Below are 24,879 nucleotides of genomic sequence, written 5' to 3'. Positions count from 1 at the left end.
GCACCCCTACTGCCAGTGCTGGGCTGGATGTTCAAAGGGAAGGTCTCCTCTACACATCATGCAACTGATGCCACGTGGAGTAAGTGGGCCGCACTGATCACACAACGGGCTCGCATAGGAAACCCCAGTCGCCCAGGAATTGTGGAAGTGATCATGGACTGGCCAGAAGGCAAAAATTTTGGAATGTCGCCAGAGGAGGAGGTGACACGGGCTGAAGAGGCCCCGCTGTATAATAAACTGCCAGAAAATGAGAGGCAATATGCTCTGTTCACTGATGGGTCCTGTCGCATTGTGGGAAAACATCGGAGGTGGAAGGCTGCTGTATGGAGTCCTACACGACTAGTCGCAGAAACTGCTGAAGGAGAAGGTGAATCGAGCCAGTTTGCAGAGGTGAAAGCCATCCAGCTAGCGTTAGACATTGCTGAAAGAGAAAAGTGGCCAGTGCTCTATCTCTATACCGACTCATGGATGGTGGCAAATGCCCTATGGGGGTGGCTACAGCAATGGAAGAAGAGCAATTGGCAGCGCAGAGGTAAACTCATCTGGGCTGCCGCACTGTGGCAAGATATTGCTGTTCGGATAGAGAAGCTAGTGGTAAAAGTACGCCACGTAGATGCTCATGTACCCAAGAGTCGGGCCACTGAAGAACATCAAAACAACCAGCAGGCAGATCAGGCCGCCAAGATTGAAGTGTCTCAGGTGGACCTGGACTGGCAACGTAGGGGTGAGCTATTTATGGCTCAGTGGGCCCATGATACCTCGGGCCATCAGGGAAGAGATGCAACATATAGATGGGCTCGCGATCGAGGGGTGGACTTAACCATGGACACTATCGCACAGGTTATCCATGAATGTGAAACATGTGCTGCAATTAAGCAAGCCAAGCGACTGAAACCCCTGTCGTATGGAGGGTGATGGCTGAAATATAAACAGTGGGAGGCCTGGCAGATTGACTATATCACACTCCCACGAACCCGCCAAGGCAAGTGCCATGTGCTTACAATGGTGGAAGCAACCACTGGATGGCTGGAAACATATCCTGTGTCCCACGCCACTGCCCAGAACACTATCCTGGGCCTTGAAGAGAAAGTCTTATGGCAACACGGTACCCCAGAAAGAATCGAGTCAGACAACGGGACTCACTTCCGAAACAACCTCATAGACACCTGGGCCAAAGAACATGGCATTGAGTGGGTATATCACATCCCTTATCACGCACCAGCCTCCGGAAAAATCGAACGATACAATGGACTGCTGAAAACTACATTGAGAGCAATGGGGGGTGGAACTTTCAAACATTGGGATACACATTTAACAAAAGCCACCTGGTTAGTTAATACTAGAGGATCCACCAATCGGGCGGGCCCCGCCCAACCAAGACTTCCACATACTGTAGAAGGGGATAAAGTTCCTGTAGTGCACATGAGGAGTATGTTAGGAAAGACAGTCTGGGTTAGTCCTCCCTCACGCAGAGACAAACCCATCCAAGGGGTGGTTTTTGCTCAGGGACCTGGGTACACCTGGTGGGTGATGCAGAAGGATGGGGAAGTTCGATGTGTACCTCAGGGAGATTTGATTTTGGGAGAGAATAGCCAGTGAACTAGGCTGTATGATATTTAACTGCTAAATAACCTGCCAATGTATGTCATTGTATCTATAGTGTCTATATGCCATATCAAGGGTATTACTGTAAGAATTACCCAAATGACTGAAGAATGGACTTTGAAACTGAGCCAAGAACAACAGTGATAGAACTTGAACTGGCGCCCAGCAATTTCCTCAAGATCAACATCTTCGACCTGCAGACCAAGGGTGTGGGTTGCATCAAATGTACCAGCCAGAAGTTCCAGAGACAGCATACAACAACCCAACACCTCACACCATCTCTCTTATCCTGAAGAAGTGTTACAACAGATGGAGCCTCAAAGTCATGGACTAAATAAAATTGATGGACACATTGGAGGGATAACCCATTGACTAAGGGAATACTATTTGTATGTGTGTGTGTGTGTGTGGGGGGGTGTCCATATACATATATATCTATATATAAGACAAGGAAAGTGGTAGCGGTTGATTGGAAAATGTAGGATCTGGGCATGATGTAAATGGTATAGAATAAGGGGTGGATAATGTCCTGGGTTCAGCTGAGATAGAGTTAATTTTTACAGGAACCTGGGAGGTGGGGGGGCATAGCCGGGGCAGCTGACCTGAACTAGCCAAGGAGCTATTCCATACCATGTGACATCATGCTCAGTATATACATGGGGAGTGGGCCGGGGGGGAGGGCTCTCCTGCTCTCGACTGTCGGTGGGGGAAGTGGCGGAGCGTCGGGTCCCGGGTGGTGAGCAGTTGCACTGTGCATCACTCTTTTCTGTATACTCTTTCATTAGTACCGTCGTTGTTGTTGTAACTTTTTTTGCGTTGTCCCAGTAAACTGCCCTTATCCCAACCCTCGAGGTTCCAGTTTTTTTTTCTTTTCTCTCCTCCGTCTCCCCCCTATCCCACCGGAGGGGGCGGGAGGAGTGAGCGAGCGGCTGCGTGGTCCTTTGTTACCGGCTGGGCTGAAACCACGACACCATCCCAACTTGAAAGGTAACTTTCAGTGAAGATGATTCAGGTCAACATCTTTCACTTAGCAAGCAGGGTGATGTCAGCAGGTGATAGCTCAGCTGATGACATTATACCATGTTAAGGTAATTGCACCCTATCATGTTACTGAGTACAGGCTAAAAAGGGAAGTTTTCTAGTTCAGCCATGAGAATACTTGCCAAAGAAGCCAGAAGAGACATTTTTTTAGTGTTATCTTTTATCTTAAAAAGGTATTTTCTAGTACTCTTACTATAGTAATCTATTACTGAGTAACAAAGGCTATTCAGCACTATTAATGGTTTGACAACTAGTCTCCATAATTTTCTTGCCTTAGGAATAAAATGTTCTTTATATAGAGGTTGAAATCTCAAACCGCATGACTCTCAATAATGCAAATGAAACCTTCACTCCTTAATATTATGATTTTTTTTGTTGAAAATTTCTCCAAAATAGAATGTTTAAGTAGCCATCTTCAACATCCCATTCAATTCAAGAAACATCCTTCCAGTGGAGTAGCAAAGCCACTGACTAATAACAAATTTTAGAAATCCAATTTGTTTTTACTGTTTGTGTTATATGCTTCTGTTTTCATTTCCCTCAGCCTGGACATCCAATCTATAGTGTTAAACATTTGTGTATTACCACTTTCAATTTTGATTCTCATTGCTATAATGCTTGCATCACTACAATTTGAAACCAGTAATATCTGTTAGAAATATAAATTATCTTTCAGGATTTTACAAACATGCATTTATGGTTTCCAGAAGTACTAATGCTCTATCAGGAACTTGATAGCTTTGTGCTTCCCACGAGAAAAGAATCTGAAAGTCTACGTTACTTATGTGGAGACTAGAACCATAGACACTGAAAAAATCAGTTTATATGCTCTGAATGGGGGTGGGGAGCAAATGGTGATTTGAAAGCACGCAAATGCTATTCACAGATCTTGCTGTAGTTTAAAAGGCTTTTTCATCTTAAATACACTTCTAAGAAAAAAATCAAAAGGAGTAAGAAGAAGAACATGATGCCAAAGAGAAGAAGACATAAGAACTCTGATTATACCTGATCCAAGTACAAGAAGATTCACTGATGACACTGAAGGTAACTGACCTTATATCACCACAAAGGACCCCCAAATCTCTTTTTGTCTAGCTTACAAGCAAGAGAAAGACAAGTTGGTAACATCTTATTATGGTAACTGTCTTAACACACACGATTCTGATTGTGCTTGAGGTAGCAGCAATTGGCTTCCAACATGCCTGGGAAGCGAGATTTCATGTAGTCACTTGGGGAAAGATGACAGAAAGAGAAACCAGGATGACTCTGAATCTATCAAAAACATGCAGCTGTTAATCGTGTGGTTCCCACTCAGCAGCAGAACTATAGGACCATCAATGAATGGCCTGAACTGCACCTAATGGGAGCCATTCCTTTTCCCTCTTCTTTGAAAAGAAGGTTTTCCTTAGACCTGTGATTCTCAGTCTAACAACCTGCTCCTTCCATGAATTCCACATGACACCCCATTCCCCAGATGTCCCCTGCCACCACCCAATGTGCAAACTGGAGATGCAGAAGTCACGGAAGCATACGGCCCTTCCCTGGCGGATGCATCCAGCCTGGTACTTCACCCTTGTCTCCCAGCTCCACTTCTCTCTTCATGGCACTCCAGGCCCTGTGCTACCTCAGTGGTCTTCTCCCAGCTTATCTTCAGCTATGTTCTCAGTAGCTCCACAAATACTTACCTCTTGGCCCACATATCCTTGTGTATCTTCCCTCCTCCCTCTCTGCCTCCCTCCTGCCCTCCAGTTTGCACAACACTGTTGGATGACACACTGAGGGATTTGTATCCAACAGATGGGCTCACAAACAGGGAGTGAGGAAGGTGATGGAAGAGCAGCAGCTTCCTAGCCACAGGGTATCCGTTCACAGCAATGGATTGCACCATGCTTGTACCATTACAGGCTAAAAGCTTTCTTGAAGCAAAAGCTATTCTTTCTTAGCATTTGTTTATGCTGTGTTTTTAGGCTTCCTGAACTATAAGGGGTCATTATGCAAGATACCATGCCTAAAATATTAACTCTAAGTCATTCTATTGATAACATTTCTGAAGGTAAACCAGATTCCCTTCTCTCAGTACATGACCCCCCTACCTTCCTGTATACAGGTGTTATTACTTGGTCACTGGTGACTGAGGAACCAGATGAGATCTTTCAAGAGTTTGATATTTACTTTCTAAGTTACGCTGCATGAATGAGATTTCAATCATCAGGCACTAGGTGTTTCAGTGACATCAAAATGTTTTTCATCAGGAATGGAAAGAAAAACACAAGGAATTGCATCCAAAGGACTGATTTCCCAATTTACCTTAGGCTAGCATTGCACTTCTACTTAATCAAAATATGCTATAAGAAGGGAAAATGAATGTCTACAACACAATTTACAAAAAAACCCCTCAATTTGTTGCTCACAAATATTTTTTAAAAATCCACCGCTTATGCCAGCATTTTGGCTCACTGTATTCTACTCCTCTGTCATTATTGCTCTCTGCCGTAAGCACAACTCCTAGCTGGGGATTCCAATGCGTAAGGGAGCTAGGATAAGATTCCAGATCTCAGCTGTGCTGGCATGAAGATAGGTCTCCTCAGTGATACAGAAGACAATATCCTAGGGAGACTGGAATTAGTCCTATTCCGCACAATTCAATCCAAGATGTAAGGCATATCAAGAAGCAAGTAATTACTAGCTAATGGCTACGGATGGAAATGTAACATGGTTCAGCCTAAGCATTTCATGACAAGTGACAAGACAGCTTGAAGAAAGGGGGATTTTTTCCAAAAGGATGGAAGGTGTCAAGAGCAAAGAAAAAAGGGTTACCTCTTCAGTTTGGGAGGGGCTGATTCTGGGCATTGGAGATACTTGTGGTGTTTTCAGCTGTGTACTGTTGCTGTCTGGAACAAGCTCTCTGTGGATTGACTGAATATGGTTTTGGAGTTCACTTTCTGATTCAAATTTAACATTGCAACTAGAACATCGAGTCTTCAGTCCCCCTGCCTTGCTTTTGTTCTCAATGGAACTCAAGTTCTCATTTTGGCCCATGCCTTGTCTGTTACTGCTTGAAGGGATGTTGACACTTGGACTACCACTTTTACTGAGATTAACACAGCTAGCACACAGACCATATGGCAGACCGTTGATGTCAAGTTTCACTAAATCCTGTTTTGAGCGGAATTCCTTCAGGCAAGAAGCACACTTGTACAGTTTCTGGAGATGCTGTGCGCGCCCTGTGGACTGCACAGCAGAACCGTTTCCAGTTTTCTGCATGTGGAATGTGCCGTGGATTTTCAGTTCCAGCGTGGAGGTCACTGTCTGCATGCACACCACGCAGCGGAACCCCGTCAAGGAGTTCCTCAAGTCAGGGTGCATTTGGCAATGCTCTAAAAATTCCTCCTCACTCTGGAGGGGCATCTTGCAAATCCTGCAGTTTCCAGTGTCCAGGCTCTTACTATGTGTGACCTTATGTTCAGTAAGAGTCAGAAGAGATGGAAACCGCTCGCCACAGATTGGGCACATATAATGTTTCACTGGTCCCAAGTGTGTCTGCATGTGTTCTCGGAGCCCATTTTCAGAGAAGAATGTTCGAGAACACACATTACACTTGTAATTCCCTTTAATGAGTTCAGCCTTTTTCTTCACTATGGCACTTTCTCCAGGTCGAATGTTGTGGTCTCGAAGCTGGTGATTCTGCAGGAGAGTCTCCATGGTATAAGCTGCTCCACAAATGTCACAGCCATACATAGGCTCGGATGTGTCCACATCTTCTTCGCTGCCATCGTGGCTGTTATGGGACTCCTGGCTATTTGTCAACAAGGTCTGGAGTTCCACTTCCTCTTTCTGAACCTGCTCAGATGCCCCATTTGTTCCACAGTTTGGAGTTTTCGTTTCAAAAACACAATGTTTTTCCCTTAAGTGCTTTTCCAGCAAGATGATAGCATGGAAAGCTTTGCTGCAGAACTTGCAGTTGTACTTCTTGCTGTGGGTAGTAATGTGACACTGCAGCTCTACCTCTGTACCAAAGGACTCACCACAGAAGATGCACTTGTGTACTTTGCCTTGGTTCTCCAGGTGGTTGTGTTTAACATGAAGCTGTAGGTCAGTCTCATTGCGGAAATCCCAGTTGCAAGACGTACATCTGTATACCTTCTTTTCGTTGCTGTGCTTCACAGCCAAGTGTAGCTGAATGGAGACTTTGGAGTCAAAAACCTCTTGGCACAAGGTGCAGCGGAAGAACACAAATGTATGCATGTCCAGTAGGTGTTTCTGCAAGTCATCCACAGAAGTGAATTGCTTGTCACAGCTTTCACAGATGTAGTAGGTTGAGGTGATCATGAAATGAATGGTAACATGCTTCAGCAGAGACTCCTGATTTGGAAATTCCTTGTTGCACTGAGGACAGGTCAGTTTTGGCAGGACAGTGTCAAGATGTGTTTTTAAATGAGTCTGAAAACCGTCCAAGGAAGTATACTTAGCACCACACTGATTACAAATATATTCACCTGCAGGACGAGGAGGAGCACCTCCAACTGCCTGCATCATCTTTAAAGAGGTCTGCTCAATGGTTACAGGAGATAAGGGACTCATGGCTCTGGACTTTTTTCCATTGTGGATGTAATTCAGTGCCAAAGGAATGTTCTTATGGTTCTCCTTGATATGCTTGTTCAGTTTAAGAACACTATTAAATATTGGAGAATTTGTACAGTAAGAACAAGAATACACTTCCACCACTGGATCTTTTGGGGTTCCAAGCACAGGGGAACCAAAACGGGAACTGCTAAGATCACAATGGACTTGTCTAATATGCTCTTCCAGAGAAGAATCTGTAAGAAATCCCATGTAGCAATGGGGACAAAAGAATGCATTACTGTCCTTAGCAGCAGGGTTGGCAAAACCATGAGAACATCGGATGTGTTCCTGAAGGGTGTTGAGGTCATTGAACACTTCAGAGCAGAAGTTGCACTGGTACACCATGGCAGGCATGGTAGAAACAATCAGTGCTGGGTCTGGAGCTTCATGGACTTGCTTAAGATGTTCGTTCAGATTGTAGAGAGATGGCAATACCTCCAAACAATACTGACAGATATGGGCTTGTTCGGGTTTATCTAAATGCATAGTTTTCAGGTGTATCTGCAAAACTGCAAGGCTGGAAAATAACTGTTTGTTGCAATAAATGCAGCTATAGGTAACTTTTGCCTGTTTACTCGAAGGACCAGTGATATCTGGCACTTGCTGAGCCGCCCGCTTCCTTCCACGACCTTTTGGCATAGGAGGAGCTGTTTCCACCATTGTTGAACTATCCACGGAGAGATTCGAATCTGGAGTGGTGCTAGAGACTGAGGTGTAGCCCACAGTTACCAAAGACGGGCTGTTGCTGTGGTTGCATGACTCTGGCTGCTGGTGACTGTCCATGTGGCTGTACAGCTCCTCCACAGTATGAAAGTTCTCAGAGCAAATGCTGCATGAATTCTTCTTCTCACCATTATGAGCCTGCTCCATGTGATTCACCAGAGACGTTTCCTCTACAAAGAGTTCATGACAGTAAACACACTGAAGAGCAGATCGGTCTTCATTAGGGGAACACTCGGGGTGACATTCTGCAATGTGCTTCTGAAGATCTTCAGGAAAATCAAAGCCTTCTTCGCACTGACTGCATTTCTGAGTGTCTTTCATTTTCCAGTCCTCCATCCGGGAAGCGGACTGAGAGCCATCTTTGTTCCTCTCGTGAACCTGCATGTGACCATGCAGCGAACTAGAAGACAAGAATCCACGTCTACAAATGGCACACTTATATGGCTTGTTGGACGTATGAGTCTTTAAGTGAATTTTAAGATGATCACTCCTTGAGAACGCTGCATCACACTCACTGCAGTGATACTTCTTGTCTCCCGTATGAAGCTTTATGTGGCGGTCTCTGCTCCGTTTGTGTTTGAAGAGACGACTGCAATACGTGCATTTGAAAGGGAGCTTGTCGCTGTGACTTTGCTCATGGTGCTTTAAGTAGCTGAGGCGGCTGAACGATTTGTCACAAAACTGGCATGGATAGGGCAACCCTGGGCCTCCTTCCTCTTCACCAAAATCACAACCTTCTCCATGGCTCGGGGAAGTCTGATCCTTGCTAGAAGGTGATGATGCTGGCCATGAGCAGCTGGGGTCATCCTCAACATCCACTCCATCTGAAATGAGAAAGAAACATGCCCACAAGCTTAATCCCTACAGTTCAAAGGAAACAGCAAATGCATATGAACAACTCAGATCTGCTACTCCTCAATAGCTAAAACATATTAAACGCAGACTAGGATATGTCTTACACCTGTATCCAACAGCTTCAAGATCACATTTATTTTTATCAGACTGTAAAACATTAAAAGTTATTAGATAGTTCTGTGGTTCTGTGCCTATATTAACTTTTTATTGCTTTTTTATCATTCTTTCTCAGTTGCAGGATATGTATTATACATTGACAACTTTATTAAAATGCAGATTTTAATATATTTAATGTTTCTTTTGTATCCATTGTAAAATGATTTGCATATTATGTGAGCATCTGAAGAGTCAAAGGAAAGGAGAAAATATTACAGGAATGATTTAAAATTAATACAGTCAACCCACATGCCTAATATTTAATGAAAAGATTCCCCCTGCTTTGCCACAGTTGTTTGGTTTTTTTTCCCTTGAAGTTGATTCTGAACACAGAAATCTTTTAAAGGCTATTACTGAGAGAGACTTGGGTGTTACTCTAAACAATAATAGGAAAAATTACAGGGGAGGAACAGGACAACAATATAAACAGTGATGTTTTCTCTAATAAAGTGCAACCAGATTTCTCCAATAATGATACAATTCAGTTACTGAAAGCTGGCAGCTGGATCATTAAATGTTCAAAACAAACTAACAAACCAACAGCCAGGATCAAGGAAAATGAGAAAGTTTCAAAAGGGTCAGTTGTGAATAGCATTTTTTTTTCCTTTTTAAGTTCAAGAGGTTGCCCACCATTTCTTCCTTTTTGCAAAGGTCTCAGCCAGCTGAACTTCCTCAGTCCAGCAGAACCTGTACTGTGAGGTGATCACAGACAAAGCAACTTGTAAAAAACTGGAAACAGGAAAAATGGTAAATGATTATGGTAAAAGCTGAAAGATTTACAAGTAACAAAGAAAAGACAAAAGAGAAATGCTAGCCAGATAATAAACTGAACTAGTTATCCATGGTATTACCTCATCTCTAGACACAGCAAGTTGTAACTATTTTTTTCAACAGATGTGGTGTACAGTTTTTGCACCTTTTGTTTTAAATGTAGATTACAACACTACAATGATCATACTTATCTTAACCTAAACCTTCTTTAAAAATATTAAAAGAATGCTTGAAAGACCTTATTCCTTTCCAGGGGCGATGCTTGGGGTTTTTTTCCTTTTAAAAGTAAATTGACTACAGTAATAGTACAGAAAAAGACAGGATAAACCTCTTGAAAAATACCTTTCTTAAAGTATTCTTGCAAAGCAGTTTTCTTAACATCTTCAGCCTTCTCTCAAGAAATTTACTACACCAACAGAAAAGTTAGAGCTGGCCTATATTATGTAAACAAATTCCAAGCCTGCTTTCTTTAAGGTAACAAGATTTTACTAGATTATCAACCTCTTGCTTATCCACAGGAAACAGATGAGGATTCATTCCTTTCCTGCATCTAGAAACTGATGACAATGCCATCTCACTATCAATGCCAGATGGCAACCATCTAACTCTGAGAAAACAACCAAACACCATTGCTGGATGCCTGCCCATTGACACAATGCTTTTCAGGATAAGTTGGAAACTGCATGGGTTTTTATCCTCTTGTTTACATCTTGAAGAGGAGGGTTTCACAAATTACACACATCTATCGCGCGCACACACAATATATATCTGTATTTACCTATGTACGAATCTGCACTAATAGTATGTATTTAAATAACAAACCCAAACCCTAGCCCAAGTGCCACATCTTTGAACTGAAAACAAAGGTGTTCCATTTTTTAAGATAAAAATGGAAAAATAAAAATTCTCCCTTCCAGCAGAAGTACTATCATCTGCTAAAATGCTTCCCACTGAACTGAAGGAAAGTTACTCATTGTCACACAACGAAGTAATACCAGCCAGGTGAGTTTTTAAGTTGGTACATTAATGACTGCAATATTCACAGGAGACTTTCAATGTAAATCTGTGTACTACCCTTTCAAATTGCTGGGTTTGACTCTACAACTGAAAACGATCAAAAACAGTGGAACAACTATTCACAAAAAAAGATGTTCATTTTTGCCACATTTTTAATTTTATTTTAAGTGAACATTTTCAGCCAGGTCTTTGAAGTGGAAAACCTTTTGTCCTTTAAAAATCAAATATATTTCTGACATACGACCACTGCTGGCAGATAAACAGGAATTTATGTCAAGCAACCGACTGAAGAAAAATAGTCTGCAACTGCCTAGGCAACATATTTTGTAACCAATTTTAGTATTAAAATGTATATCCTATGCAGAAATGATGTATTATTGTATAAATGTTTAGAGGAATATATAGTAAGTGTTATAAATAGTGTACCATCACTGACACAGCAGTAAATCACTTCCTTTTTGTGGCCACTGCCAGTCCAGTTTTACCTATTATACAACTATTCCCCCTGGCTCGTGGATCTCAGTAGGCTGTCAGGCTGGCAGCAGGGTCAGGATCAAGCACTGTGTGTGACCACAGTATAAGCAACGGCAGCCCCTTTCCCCCATCCAATTCTCCTCGTTTGCTTGGGGGTCTCTCCTTTAGCTTTTATACAAGGTAAGAAAAGCGGAGGGGGAATAGTGTAACTACAGCACAGAGCCGGTTCTTACTTTCCAACTGGCAAATATAAATATTTCTGTGTGTCACTTTGCTGTTGGGTTTTTTAATGCGAGACCATAATGATGCTGCAGAGTAATTATCTTTGTGCAAAAAGGAGAAGAGTAAACCACTTACGAGTCCAACTTGCGTCCTTTTAGCTTAAATGTGAAAATCTCTCACTCTCTCAGAGCTGCTGAAGAAGCAGCAAGGCAGGGGGAATTCCACACAGCGCACGGCAGAGGACAACAGGATTTTCCTGAGTACGAGCCTAACAATGCGGCCACCACGTTTCCTCGGCTTCCCCCCGGCACGGCGGGGCGGGGGAGAGCCGGCGTGGAAGGGGCACCGGCAGCCGGCCACCATGCTGCGGAAGGAGGGCCCCTGGGCTGCGCTCACACAAAGGGTTCCCAAAGGCAGGCCTCTCGGCCACCAGCGACCCGCAGAAGGACTTCTGAAACCTCCCTTCTGCGATAAGGGAAACGTTTCGCTGCAGTGACTTTTGCTGTGCAGACTCCATCCTGAACACCGGGAACATTGTGTGCAATGGACTAATGCACTCGGGGAGCTTAGGGGCTGTCTAGGAATGGATCCGGGGTCAGTGATCAAGAAGGAAAGCTGGACTAAGGGTAACTACTGCTACAGCAGGATGTGAGTGATGGCACTGCCTGCCCTGCCGTCTCCCCACCCTTCCCCACAAAGATACTGCCCCATAAAATGAATGTGCAACCATTAAGAGCATCTCCTTCAAAATGGCAGCGATCCACGGCTTGCTACCCCGCGCTGAGGCTACTCCATGTGCGCAGGCGTTAGGCAAGCTGACCTAGGCACTTAAAGCCTGATGGAGGAGCTAAACGGAAGGTCCCCGCAGCTAACCGGCAGGCTCGGGATGTGGACTCCACTCCCGCTTTCCCAGGGGCACTTACCACAGAGCCGACTCTGGGTTGGCCGTAAAGTTTGACCTGCTGTCGGGGTAAAGGACTGCAAACCCCTTTTTGCTGATCACTCTCATAGAAAATACAGTTTGCTGCTACTCTGCATACAGCCATGTGTATATAAATCTGCAGACACCTACCCACCAAGCTACGTCAACATTACAAATACTGATTTTTAATGTTATAACAAGCTGTTTTAAAATACTCTGGACCAAATTCAGATGCACACATACAAGTCCCCAGGAGTGGTACACATCCATCTGAGGCAGAATAGGGCTCCAGGTATTCAACAGAGTGTTTATGGAGCTTTAAAATATATTTTCTGTATCGACTTATTTTTTTTTCCTTCTGCACTCACTAAGTGCTACTTACTGTAAATGCCTTTTCTGTGTTATGGCAAGTATTCTGAGTTTCAATGTGATGCACTTAGCATGTCCATGTAAATTTTTAATTTTTGGAACCAGTCACTTCACACTCGCTGACTCTAAGAAAGCTCTAGCACTCACAACCAAAAAACTTTGCTGAAAATCAGCTACAAGGCCTAAAAGTCTATTTAAAGATGCAAATGTGTGTGAATAGTTAGTGCAGATGTTTTTCTACACCAACTGTACTTGCTGAGTTTCACCATTTCCATAAAGCGCATTAAAACAAGTGTGTGAACACTCTGAGATGAAAGTACCAAGCACTCATGAGACTTCCAGTGGAAAGTAGAGCTGCCTGACTTTTCTCCAAGCAGACAGGAATGCCCATGATTCAGCAGCCTGAGTAAATAAAAGAGGTCCTTATTTCCTAATTTTGCTGGCTGGCCACACTGCAGCAGTCTCTGTGCTGCTGCCAAAGGGGATGCAAAACTGGAACTACACCCAGCAGCTGAAGGACTGTCTTTGTTAGCCAGCCAGGCCTTCCTGACCATCTTCTGGCAACAAAACTACCATATCCTGCGAGGAAGACCTCCATCTCAGGCTTGATAGTTCTCTAGTCTGTCTAATAGGACGAAACAACAGATTTTGCCTGGTCTGTGTTAGAGGAGGACAGCTGGAAACTCAGTTAGTAGCAGAGTAACACCTGTTCAGTCATATTTATGGGGGAAAGTGCTCACTAACAGAAAAGTGAAGTAATACCAGAAGGAGTTATCCCACGAAAGGGGAGGGAGGAAGGGGGAAGCATCAGAGCACAAAAGCACCTCTGTGGAGTTAGCAGCCAGCCACTCATGTGCCAACCCCAGTAGCCGTGAGGTCTTAAAAGTGATCTTATCCCTAGTGCCGCTGACTGAATTAACAGTACTGCTTCAGAAAAACGTCACTTAGTTACCAGGAAGGTTTATGACATATGCATGCTTTGGCTGGAATACACTTCAGGGCACTTGCTTTATCATGCCTTATTTTTCTGTATGATTTAAACATGGTTTTGCTGCCACTAGACAAATGGCCACATTCCTAAAGCAAATGTCAGGAAACCTTTATGTGCCATAATACATAAGGTTCCTCTGATAGAACAGAGTTTACAAATACGAACAAATTAATATTTTCAACATCCTGCAAGCAGCAATTTTCTATTTTCCCCATTTTGCTGCTCAAGTAACTGGGGCACAGACAAGCTGGAGCTGTTTGCCTCAGGTTACAAATGTAATCTGTGCAAAGGAGGAAACAGAACCTGTATCTCCCAGGTCTGAGCCATCCCTGCAAGAAAAATCCTTTCTCCCCCTGGAACACAGAGCTGGCAAAATGCTTAAGCTGCTGGACCCAACCAAAGAGAAAGCCCAGCAGTTTAGCTGGACAGACACCCCTGGCTCTGGGTCCTGCTGATACGTTCTCACTACTTTGCGCCCTTAATGGCAATGGCAGACTGGTCACAGAACTATCCTCCAGGATGTGATCTGAAGTACCGAATAGCAAGGTTTCTTTAACAGGTACAAAATTTGTAACAACGGGTTACATAGGACGGAAACAGATACTAAAAATGACAAATCAAGTATACCAGGCAGCAGCACATAAACGCATCCACTACATACTGCCACAGGCACATGGATTATGAATGTACATGTATGCGTTGAATTATTGTGTAGTTATTGTTTGTTGTCCAACCACCAGCCGAAGACCTGCTCATATACCACTGCGTACGCATGTATGTGCTCATACACACATATTGAAAGGGATGGACAACATATACAAACATACAGCTTTGCTAATTTACCAGATGGCATTCTACAAGATAGAATTTGAACTGTAAGAAAGGAAGGACTAAATAGCAGGTAGGTAGGTCAGTTAACTGGATGTATGATAGAGCTCCACAGTTTTAAATCTTTGCATTTTTGTGCAGGTAATTGAGTGGAGTGGTTATTATATATCATATAGTTTACTTGTAATGGCCATTTCAGGTTCTAGTGCTGGACACATTTTATATTATTACCACCACTAATTGTCTGCAGGGCTACCTTGAAAATGAGATAAGGAATCTTAGGGGAATATGCAGGTGTGAATAAATAGTAAATGAAGAGGTTAGATATTGCTGAAATAAAACACTATTCTGCTGTGTGCTGAATAGATCTAAATAACTAGAAGACCAAAGGACAGTGTTTAAACATTAACATGACTTCAGTGATGGCCTAACACGTGTCACTGAAACAAACTACAGTTTTGAAGTTTTTAATAGAATTAGTAGATAGCTCTAACCTTTAAAATCACATTAAATAAAATATACATTATTACATAATATTCTCCATTTACTTGCAATAGAAATGTACATAGTTTTGGAAAAGCTACAACTTTAATATAACCATCACATTTTTTTCACATCAGTGACCCCACACTAAACTCACTCATTTGTCTCATAACTTATTAAATGGCTTGAAAACTAATACTCTGTAATGGGCATTCAAAAGAGAAATGTGAACTTTAAAAATTATTTATAATTTACAGATGTTTTTTAAAATCTATCAATATTTCAAAACCACTTTGGGAGCACCAATTAAATGCACTAACAGTTAAGATTACTGGGGGAGAAACATACAGGGGTTCCTGACCAAAAGAACTGAGACAGCTAGTAGGGAGGTTTCCCCATTTTAAATTTCATAACCAGAAGAAAGACAGCTCTTAGAAACAACAAATAAGTCACTTTAATACCTTGCAGGAAAAACCTGCTTGCTTTTATAAAATGCCTTTAATGCCTACATAAGTAGTTAACATTCCTGTATTGCTCTCCTAAGGTAACCTAAGCCTCCAGTTCCATTATGTCTTCTTCAGAAGACATATTACTATTACATATGTAGAGAGGAGCATAAATGTTTTCCTTGATTGTTGCTCAAAGTTCATTTGAACAGACGGAGCCCAATGAATTCCATCTTCTACAGCCAAATTAAAGAAAATGTAAGCAGTTCACATTCTGCTCCACCTTTCAAATCATACACAAAACCCAATTTGCAACTAGAAGGAAACAGAGCTACCCTCTGCTTGTTTGAGGAAGCGGTATTTTGTGCCTCTCCAGGCAAAGAAAAAGAATAAGTAACTTCCACAGTCCTGTACATATAACTAATGACAGTCACCATCCTCAAAGCTTATTATACTGCTTTACATAATTGGGAATCGCATGTCACACAATTAATTTACAGGGGTTGTTTAGTTGTGACTATACAAGCACTAAGCGGTTCAAATTAGCTCATTTGTCCACTGCTTAAATGTGACAAACACATTTACACTGTATTTCTTCCGCTGTTAAGTTGCTGTTTCTTTTAGTAGTTGTTTTTGTTTGTTTGTACAGTATGAGTCAGAGACCACCAGGCTTGTTCCATCTGACGCTAGGGTCAGAAAAATCACCCTGAGAATAATTACATTTAGAATCAAGATAATGGGAGAGCAAAAAGCCCATTCAAATACTCCAGCAAACTTGCACGTAATAATGATCTCCCAAGAATCTGTATATTAACAACCCCATGTACTGAAAGTAGTGATTCAATCAGGTCTTTGCTAGAAAATAATCATTATAATTTGTTGTGCTGATAACAGTATTTGTACTGCTTATTAGGAACAGCAAATGACTAGGGGATAACAGCTCAGGTTCCTCACTGGACTCCAATACTTTCCTCTGCATTCTGCTTTCACTGGGTCATGCTCTCCCCAGGCAACACCATGAATAGGACCAGAAACCCTCTCCCTCCAACCTGCCCACGCGCTGCAGCTCCTTTTGAAAGCTGCTGAAGTGTACAGAAGTCTCAGGGACAGCAGCCCCTATAACAGAGTCCCAGTCATCAAAGTAACCTTCCAGTGACATACAGGTATTAAAATGAGTTGACTGCTTCTTTCTTTCCCAGGCCACAATATAAGGAGTGTGTCTGAAGTCAGAGAAGCATTGTTCTTTCTCTTTCCTTCCCAAAATCAAACGGTCCAGAGGCTCGGGCCCTAAGAGCTGAAGGAGAGCCCGCTTCACAGCTGCCTTCCAAGTCCCCATTCCCACACAGCCCCAAGACCCTGCGGGTAGAAGGGCAGGCTGGCAAAACCTCCCTAGCTGGAGGCTCAGACAAAAGATGGAGCCCCTGGGCAGAATTTGCAGGCAGAAACCCCTGAGATGTCAAGCACCACCTTGGTTCCTTGTTTGAGTATTGCCCTTCTTTCAGTTAATCTAGAGTTTAATCATGAAGGTCTCCAGGGATTGCCGTGGGTGTACGTCATACTTGGCCTCCTTCCCCCTTTTTTTATCATGTATGCGGGTCCCTCCCACCTGTGCCCACATTTCAACCACCCCAATTCATTGCTTCATTGCCTCTAGACCAGAACAGCACCAGCAAGACACACTTTGGAGGGGGCTAAACTAGGACAAAGAAAAGAAGGAAGGCAATGTGTGGAGAACCAAAAGAAAGGTGGGGAGAAAGAAGGGAGTAAATAATTGCATCTGAAAGAAACCCAGGCAAAGATCGCAAAACCTTTTATAGGAAATGGGAAGTAAAAGGAAATGAAGATCAGGCAAAAGCAATGCAGGCAGTTAGCGCTTTCAAAAACGTATCAGTGTTAATTTACAGTGTGCTAGAATTAAATACAGTAAATAAACACAGAACTGCTTATTTCTTAGAATGACAGAGATGTGGTGGCAGTCTTATTTACACAGGTGAAAACTCCTGGACCTAGATCTGCAAAGGGACTTAGGTGTCTCCAGGAGCCTAAGAAGCAAAGAAAGCAGGATTCATGGGGCTCGGGGGGGACGACCAGGAAAAGGTCCGCAACCTCGCAGGTTGGGCACTCAGCTGGGAGAGGGGAGTACTGGGCTCTTTATACATTAAAGAAGCACTGGATAAAAATAAACCTAAGCACAAGTTCCAGACTGCAAGAACCCCTGGACTAAATGAGTGTCCTTCTCAGTAGGTTAGTAGTTCCTTCTCATATGTGCTCCTACCAGCCCTATGAATAGGATACTCTTTGCTTCAGTAAGCCCAGCTTCCACGGGAAGAGACCTCTGCACAACCAAAGACCCTCTGTTCAGAGGCAGGAAACGTGGCTTTGAATCCCCTCAGAATGCTGAGGGAACTGAAACAAGGCTCAGGCCATTTAATACTCTACCTACCTGGCCCCTATATAGGGAAGACAGGAACACAGCACTTTCCGCTGAAAGTGCCCACCGAGTCCTGGGCTTAGTATGATGCTCTCCGTGCAGCAGGCTGATCAAAGGCGATAGGTACCCAGATGCTCACACTAGGGTAGTTTGCATAGACCAAACCACAGATAACTGAGAAACCTTTCATGAAAAAAAGAGGTGCCTACCAAAATGGGGTGAACCCAGAGAGGTAGGTTTTGGATAACCAATTCTATTTAGCTTCTTATAGTCCATCTACATCCCATTTTAGACTTCCTTTTTTTAGATCTGGCTGTTAGTGCAGATGTGCTGCACAGCTGTTAAAAGTGATGTCCCCAAGCAAAGGTAACCTTGGTTTTTAAACCAAGACAGTGCTCAGAATGGCAAGACAAATGCTTACACCCATGCTAGTGCAGCACAGTCACACTGGGGCAATTTGTCTCAGGAACCTTTTCACTGTAGTCAAAATGCTGTGCAAGACAATACAGCCCCTTCTCCCTGACCCTCATTTCGCCAGGTTACTTGAATGGGAACACATGTGGATGTCTATGCCATGGGACAGGCAGAGGTTGGTAGGTGTGTGTGGCTTCCACTAATTTACAGGATGTTTAGCATGTAAGGGGGACCTATTGAATTTCCCAGTTCAGAATGGTCAGGAGACCAAATCCTAGTATGAAGCTGTCACATGTAAACTGTCACACCTACTGTCTTCCTACCTTGCAGAACATCAGTCCTTCCATGTGGAATTTTGCATGGTAAGAGTTGCATTTAAAATATATATGCTTCATTCAGTCCTTTCATGTTCATATAGGTTTATTTGGGTGATTTAATTATAAAAAAGAAGGGGAAATTCTTTGCAAAAGGCAGCATTTTCCTTCTCTTCTGTATAATTTCCATTCACCAAAGCCTGCTGAAACTCATGATTAACTGTCTGAAATACAGGCCTCTCCAGAAATAAAGAGATCTCCGCTTTGTTAAAGCCTGTATCTAAACCAACCCTTTGTAGCTTCCTCAGTATAGAATGGCAGCCCGGTGTGAAGTACTGTAAATTAAGCCTTCTGCTGTCAGAGCTGGAAATAAGAGTAGAGCAGAATAGCGGCTGGATTTGAAATGATTTTTTTTTTTATTGGCTTCATTTACATCCTGTCTAAGGTCTTCTGAGCAGCTCAAGGTGTCTTATCTCTGGCTACCAGGGGGTATTTTGCAGTCAAAGCAGTTAACGTACTTTCTCCCTCTCTCTTTTTTAAGGCCATCTTATCTTATCAGGCAGATCTCTTCAGGCTGAGGAGAACCCATACTTATCAGTAGCTGTACACTGTATTGACAGCTCAGTGCTGCTAGGGACAAATGAAAGCTTAGGGTAGAGAAAGATCAGTTAACCTGTTCCACTCTCAGTTTAGACTAATCTTGGGTTTGTCTAACTTCAGGAAACATTGTATGTCTTTTCTCTGTTTACTTGGACAACAGAGGCACACAATCACATCATCAGTTTCTAAATCTGGTGCTCAGGTACAGCCACTGTAATAATCCCCAAGGCAGTCTGCCTGTTGACTTGTAAGTGTGAGCAGTGCTCTGCTGACCTCCAGCAACTCCTTCTCCAGGTGACCTCAGGGGCAGCGGACTGTTCTGGGAGCATCTGAGAGTTGCTGGGATTGCCCAGCGAAAAAAACCCAAGGGCTGCACAGACTCACAATCTGTAAACCAGCCTTCCCCCAGAGCAAGGGGAAGTGTGCACACTGAGGGCCAGAAAAGGAAAGTAATCCCACATATGGTCTAAATGGAAGCAATGAGACTGAAGGTGAGCCTAAAGAGCATCCTGCAAGCCTGTTCTTGGATCAGAAGATAAGGTGAAGAAGCAGTTTACTTAGACCTGTCCTCCATATCCTAGCGGGTTAAACTTCACAGCACGACACAATTAGTAACTAAGAGCAGTCAGCCCTGCTAACTGGTATCTCCAGGAAATACACAAGCCAGCTTTCTCACTTACCACAAAAAAAGATACAAATGGTTAAGATGCCTCTTGTCCTTTGCCTGATGTCACAAGCAGTGAACCAGGTCTAACAAGTTACAGCTGCTGCTACTGAAAAATCATTCACCATAATTTCAGGTGAAAAAACATGTAATTGAACATTAAGCCTTGTGCTGGTCCTGCTTTCTACTTTTTTATGTTTATTTTTTCTCTCCCTTTTGTGTCCAAACACTTCATGAGCACTTTTATATTAGTGATAACCCTAGACTTTCCCTGCAGAGAAGGTTCCCTATTAATTGTCCATTATCTTGGTGTGTCAGCACAAAGGAGAGGGGAAGAAATTCTCATCCAAATGGTTTCACCTCCCTCTCTTGAGAGTGATGCCCTTGTCAGGGCATTAAAGACATGAAAACCTGCCACTTATCAGAATTGTGTTTGAATCGAACTACTGTCCTTGAAAACAGTAGACACCAGATACCATCAAAATAAGCCGCATTGGCAGATCCTGTTCCACTGTGACTTAGGCAACCTTTATACAGCTTATATACACACTTGTGATTGCATATGATCAGTAACATTATAGCCGTGGCTTAAAATAAGAAAGGCATGTTCTTCTTCATTTTGTAAAACAATAAGCACGTTATAAACAGCAATTGCCAGAATGAAGAAAAGTTGGCCAGCACCTATGTTAAGTCTCTAGATACCATATTAAAATGTGGGATAGCAGTATGTGTGGATTTTTTGAAAAGAGATTGTAGTAGAAGGACAACAATACATATGACATTTTTCATGAAACCGTTTGGAAGATTTCAACAGTTTAAATAAGCCTGAGGACACACTTGAATGTAAACTCATTGCTGAACCAAATCGTAAAATTTTTTAATTACTTCACACCACCAATTCTTAACAAAACATAATTCAAGCCTATTAAAATGCTAGATTTGCTTGCTAGAATGAAATAAGACTTCAAAGAGGTCTTTAGTAATTCTATTAACCTGTTCAGAAACAAACAAACAAATGAACTTAAGTTACATCCACAGCTGTAGAGCTCTATCTGTCTTTTTTGGACAATCAGTGACTGTCCTCGCTTTTCACAATTTGAAGTCACAAAGAGGAGGGAAAAAAAAGAAAAAGAAGTTACGCTTTGCTTTTAACAAGTAAACAAGTGTACAAATTAATTCAGAGAGCTGTAATTTTGAAAATTTTCTATGTTTAATGTGCACTGCAGTTAAACTACTTTTTCTGTACAAATTAATTTACTGCATCAGTGATCGATGTTTATGTTTAGGCAATTTTATTTCTCAGTATGGTAAAATTAGACCTAATAGTTGCAACCTGTTATGTCCAATCTGTCACTGAAATTCAAATTGCCTTTTTCCTATTATTCAAGGAGCAATTTGGAGGAATTAAAGCCATCTAAAACCAGAAGACAAACAATTCTCTGTAAGGACTCAATAGCCTGTGTCATCAACCTGCTCTAGAAAGCGGTGGTCCTTCCTCGGCAGAAACACTGCCACCTTTTCCTCAGGTTCTGAACATTTCCAGCCTGGAGAGCCACAAAAGGCACAAGTGTCTGAAGACAGCAGAGCGTTGTGCCTCTCCTTGAAGGGAATGTGAGGACAGTATACGTTTTGAGGGAGTGGAGATATCATTAACAGCTAACAGAAAGACCCTTCTCTGTATTCTGTAATTGTTCATGTTCACACGTTTTCAATTAGCCATCCATGTATCTACAAAAAAATCGATTTTGTTCTTCATCTGGGATGAGTTAGTTATTGTCATGTTGTTCTTGTCAGTGAAGCACTCAGCTCCCACCAACAATTATTATTTATTACTTCCAGTACTGAAATATACTGATCGAACTTTGTTTACTACCCTTTGCCTTATTTTTCCTTGCTTCAGTGGGATGGCTGTGCTATACACACCAGGTCATTCCCTTCAATCACCTGAGGCTTCTTGAGGCCTCAGAGACTCTTACCCCATCTTCCAATATATCTTAACATGTTCTGATTGCATTTAAATTTCTGGATGTTGTATGCTGTTTCTGTACTCATTTACATGTTTTACTCTTAAAAGCCTAACAACAATTCTCCTCACAATTAAGAAACAAATACTCGCTCTCCTTTCCCCTCTCACACATCTACCTTTACATTTAGCTTTATTTTTCTCTCTGTGTTTGTGTGTGGGAAGGAGAGATTCATTCTTCTCACACACAGAGAACAAATACTTTGCTTTCCAAATACCAGCCTGCATGCAAGTTTTGCTCTTGCTGGAGATGGATGAAATGCAAACAGCGAGATGAGAGATAATGTTGGTTTTGAGGAGATTCTGCATCTTTTCCAGTCATTTTGTTTTACACTCTATCTTTTATCACTTTTAAAATTCCAAGTAGACTCATTTCTTTGCAAGATTGCTCAGTTCATCAAGCTGATTAATAATTTTGCTACTAGGCTGTACTGATTAATGTGGATTAGTCAAGTGATTAATAATTTTACTGTTTTGCAGGACCAAGCTGCCCTAAACATCTTGGGTTTTGACAGTATTTTACAACTGGAACTTCTTTAGGTGGATGACATGTAACTTCCTGGATTCCCAATGCTCAGCAAAGCGGCATGACCTTAGCCCTGGGTTCACTCCTCTGTTTTAGTGCCCATAAACCATTTTCAGATGACAATATATGAACTAAGACCCTTGCTTTTTGTACAGCACTTGGCTGCTACTTCCTCTTCCTCCTAGTTGTTTATTTCATTCCCCTGGTTGATGTTATCAGACTTATCTCAATGTGAGGTAAAGCACATCTTTTTGCTGGTTCCTGTGCAGTTTCTAGAACAAAGACCTGAACTTCTGCTGATCCATTGGCAGCCAGCAAAACACAAATAACAACATCATCCACATGGGTTCAGGTATGTATGTAACAGTTAAATCATTTCATGCGGGATGGAAAATATGACACTTTATTTCTAGTATTTGAAGCACAGACCATTGTATTCCACAATTACATTTACATGCTTCCTTATGAAGTGGCCAATGAACAAAATCACTATTTATCCTCTATTGTACAAGATTTCCTGACTCTGCTTGTGTTTAGACTTCTGTTTTGCTGATACTGGACTTCACAGTATTGTCAGTCTCCAGAGGAGCATATAAAAGCACAATCTATTTCTAAGACTGAATAGCAGGCTCTGTGTTAGGTAATGCATTGGCCGGTAGGCTGCACTTTCTTGCTAATTACAGTGGAAGTTTTCTCTTAAAGAAAACATGGCATTGCAAACGGCATGAAATCAGCTTTCTTTCTAATTGGAGCTTTCTTTCTAATTCTCTCAGTACTAAGTTTCCCCATAAACACACTCTTCTATATTTGGATACTGGATTTAACCTTCTTGCACAAAGACTTGACACAATTATATATTTATTTGATCTTTTCTAAAGCACCAATTGCAAGCCAAGTAGCATGAAGAGCCAAATGCAAAACAGTAAAAGTAGAAAGCAAAATCTAATAGCATGTTACAATATGCTATACACACAGAACTCAAAAGGGACCTGCCAGCCCCAAAAGATTCAATTCCTGACTAGTTAGAGGAAAGAGAAAAACAAAAGGGTAGCAGATGCAAAAACAAAGGTAGGGAGCCCATAAAACAGTCATGGATAGGCCAACTGAAATAAACAGGGCTTGCAGCTTGCCTTAAAGGCAGCCAGCAAGGGGCTCTGGCAGGGAGTTCCACAACTGAGGACAAAAAAGACTTGCCTTCGGCCCGCGCCTGACTCAGCCCAGGGAGAGAAAGCCGACTATGTCCAACTGCGAGCAACTGCCAGACAGGGACATGGAGTGCAGGGCTGCTGCCCAAGAACTGGGGGATTAAAATTTGAACAGCTACATGGATGGGGCTGCATTTTTTAATATATCAGCTTTCCACCCCAAAGAGGCTCCGGATCAATTTCAAGGGAAACAATTAGGAGCACATTACAGTAGTCTAGCCCAGATGACTGCAGTATGGTCTTTGGCCAAGATAAATAAGCAAACTGTTCAAATAAGCTGGAAATTCATCACGAGGATGTAGAACTAGGGCCCTTCTTGCTGGGGAAGGAACATTACAATGTTGGTCAATAATACTCCCAACTTGTATCCTGTACTAGCCTGAAAATGTGTCTTTCCACATCCCAGAACACTTCCTGCTTCTTTATTTCATGCCCATTAAAGAAGGCAGCCTCAAGGCATGTTGTCTAAATGCCCCCCCACCCCCCACCCCCGCGCCGTTTTTCGCAGTCTTGCAGGCATTGTGCTACAATCAGTTTCACTCTTGTAAAACATGTCTACTGGAGACATATGTTACATGCCTGCAAATATACTGAGACCTCCTGTAAGCAAGCACAGTTCATAGCAGACCAAATGAAAGTATCATATATTGTAATGTCTCCAGCCTGTTAATGGAACCGCAACCTCTAACTTCCCTGATATTTCACATCCCACATAAACACAGAGAAAAAAAAAGGAGATATAATGGAAGACTGCGTTGTGGAAAAAAGCAAATACTCATCTTGGGATAAGGTATTACCCATTTGGTCCAACCATTTAACTGCTCTAGGCCAGATGCCAGTTTTGGATCACCTCCTTGGGCCAGGCTTCATAGTCACAGGACAGGAGCCCTCACCTCCAACATGGACACAGTAGCAGCTTGAGGAGCGAAGAGCTGGGGAATGAAGGGTGCACCAGGAGCATCCCGACCATCAAGAGGAGCCAGTAACAGCTGTTCCTGCTGAGCTACAGTCCCAACACAGAGTCACTTCAAAAAATTGGTAATCCAGGCAGAATCATGCTGTGGACTGGATCTGGCTTGCAGGACATTTTTTGGACCACTCTGTATCAACTCCAAAGCAAAAGCTCTTCTCTGGCTTTTACCATGGCAGAAAAAAAGCCTGTTTTGTGGCTTTTTA

The 24,879-nt window shown here is 42.5% G+C and overlaps 1 protein-coding gene across 12 annotated transcripts in view; it reads right to left on the bottom strand.

The window, feature by feature from the left end:
• Positions 1-24,879, bottom strand: part of ZNF521 (zinc finger protein 521) — a 239,993-nt gene that overhangs the window by 137,235 nt on the left and 77,879 nt on the right. For all 12 annotated transcript variants that reach the window (XR_003923035.2, XM_030011930.2, XM_030011919.2 and 9 more), the window contains one exon: positions 5,464-8,816. Coding sequence is in view for 11 of the 12 variants with exons in the window: in XM_030011919.2 (XP_029867779.1) it covers positions 5,464-8,816 (3,353 nt within the window). In the remaining variant the exon portion in view is untranslated. The remainder of the gene's footprint in view (positions 1-5,463; positions 8,817-24,879) is intronic.

Source organism: Aquila chrysaetos, chromosome 4 (assembly GCF_900496995.4).
Source record: "Aquila chrysaetos chrysaetos chromosome 4, bAquChr1.4, whole genome shotgun sequence".
NCBI lineage: Eukaryota > Metazoa > Chordata > Aves > Accipitriformes > Accipitridae > Aquila > Aquila chrysaetos.
Note: the sequence above shows the minus strand (reverse complement) of the source record. Positions and strands in the feature narration are given on the sequence as shown.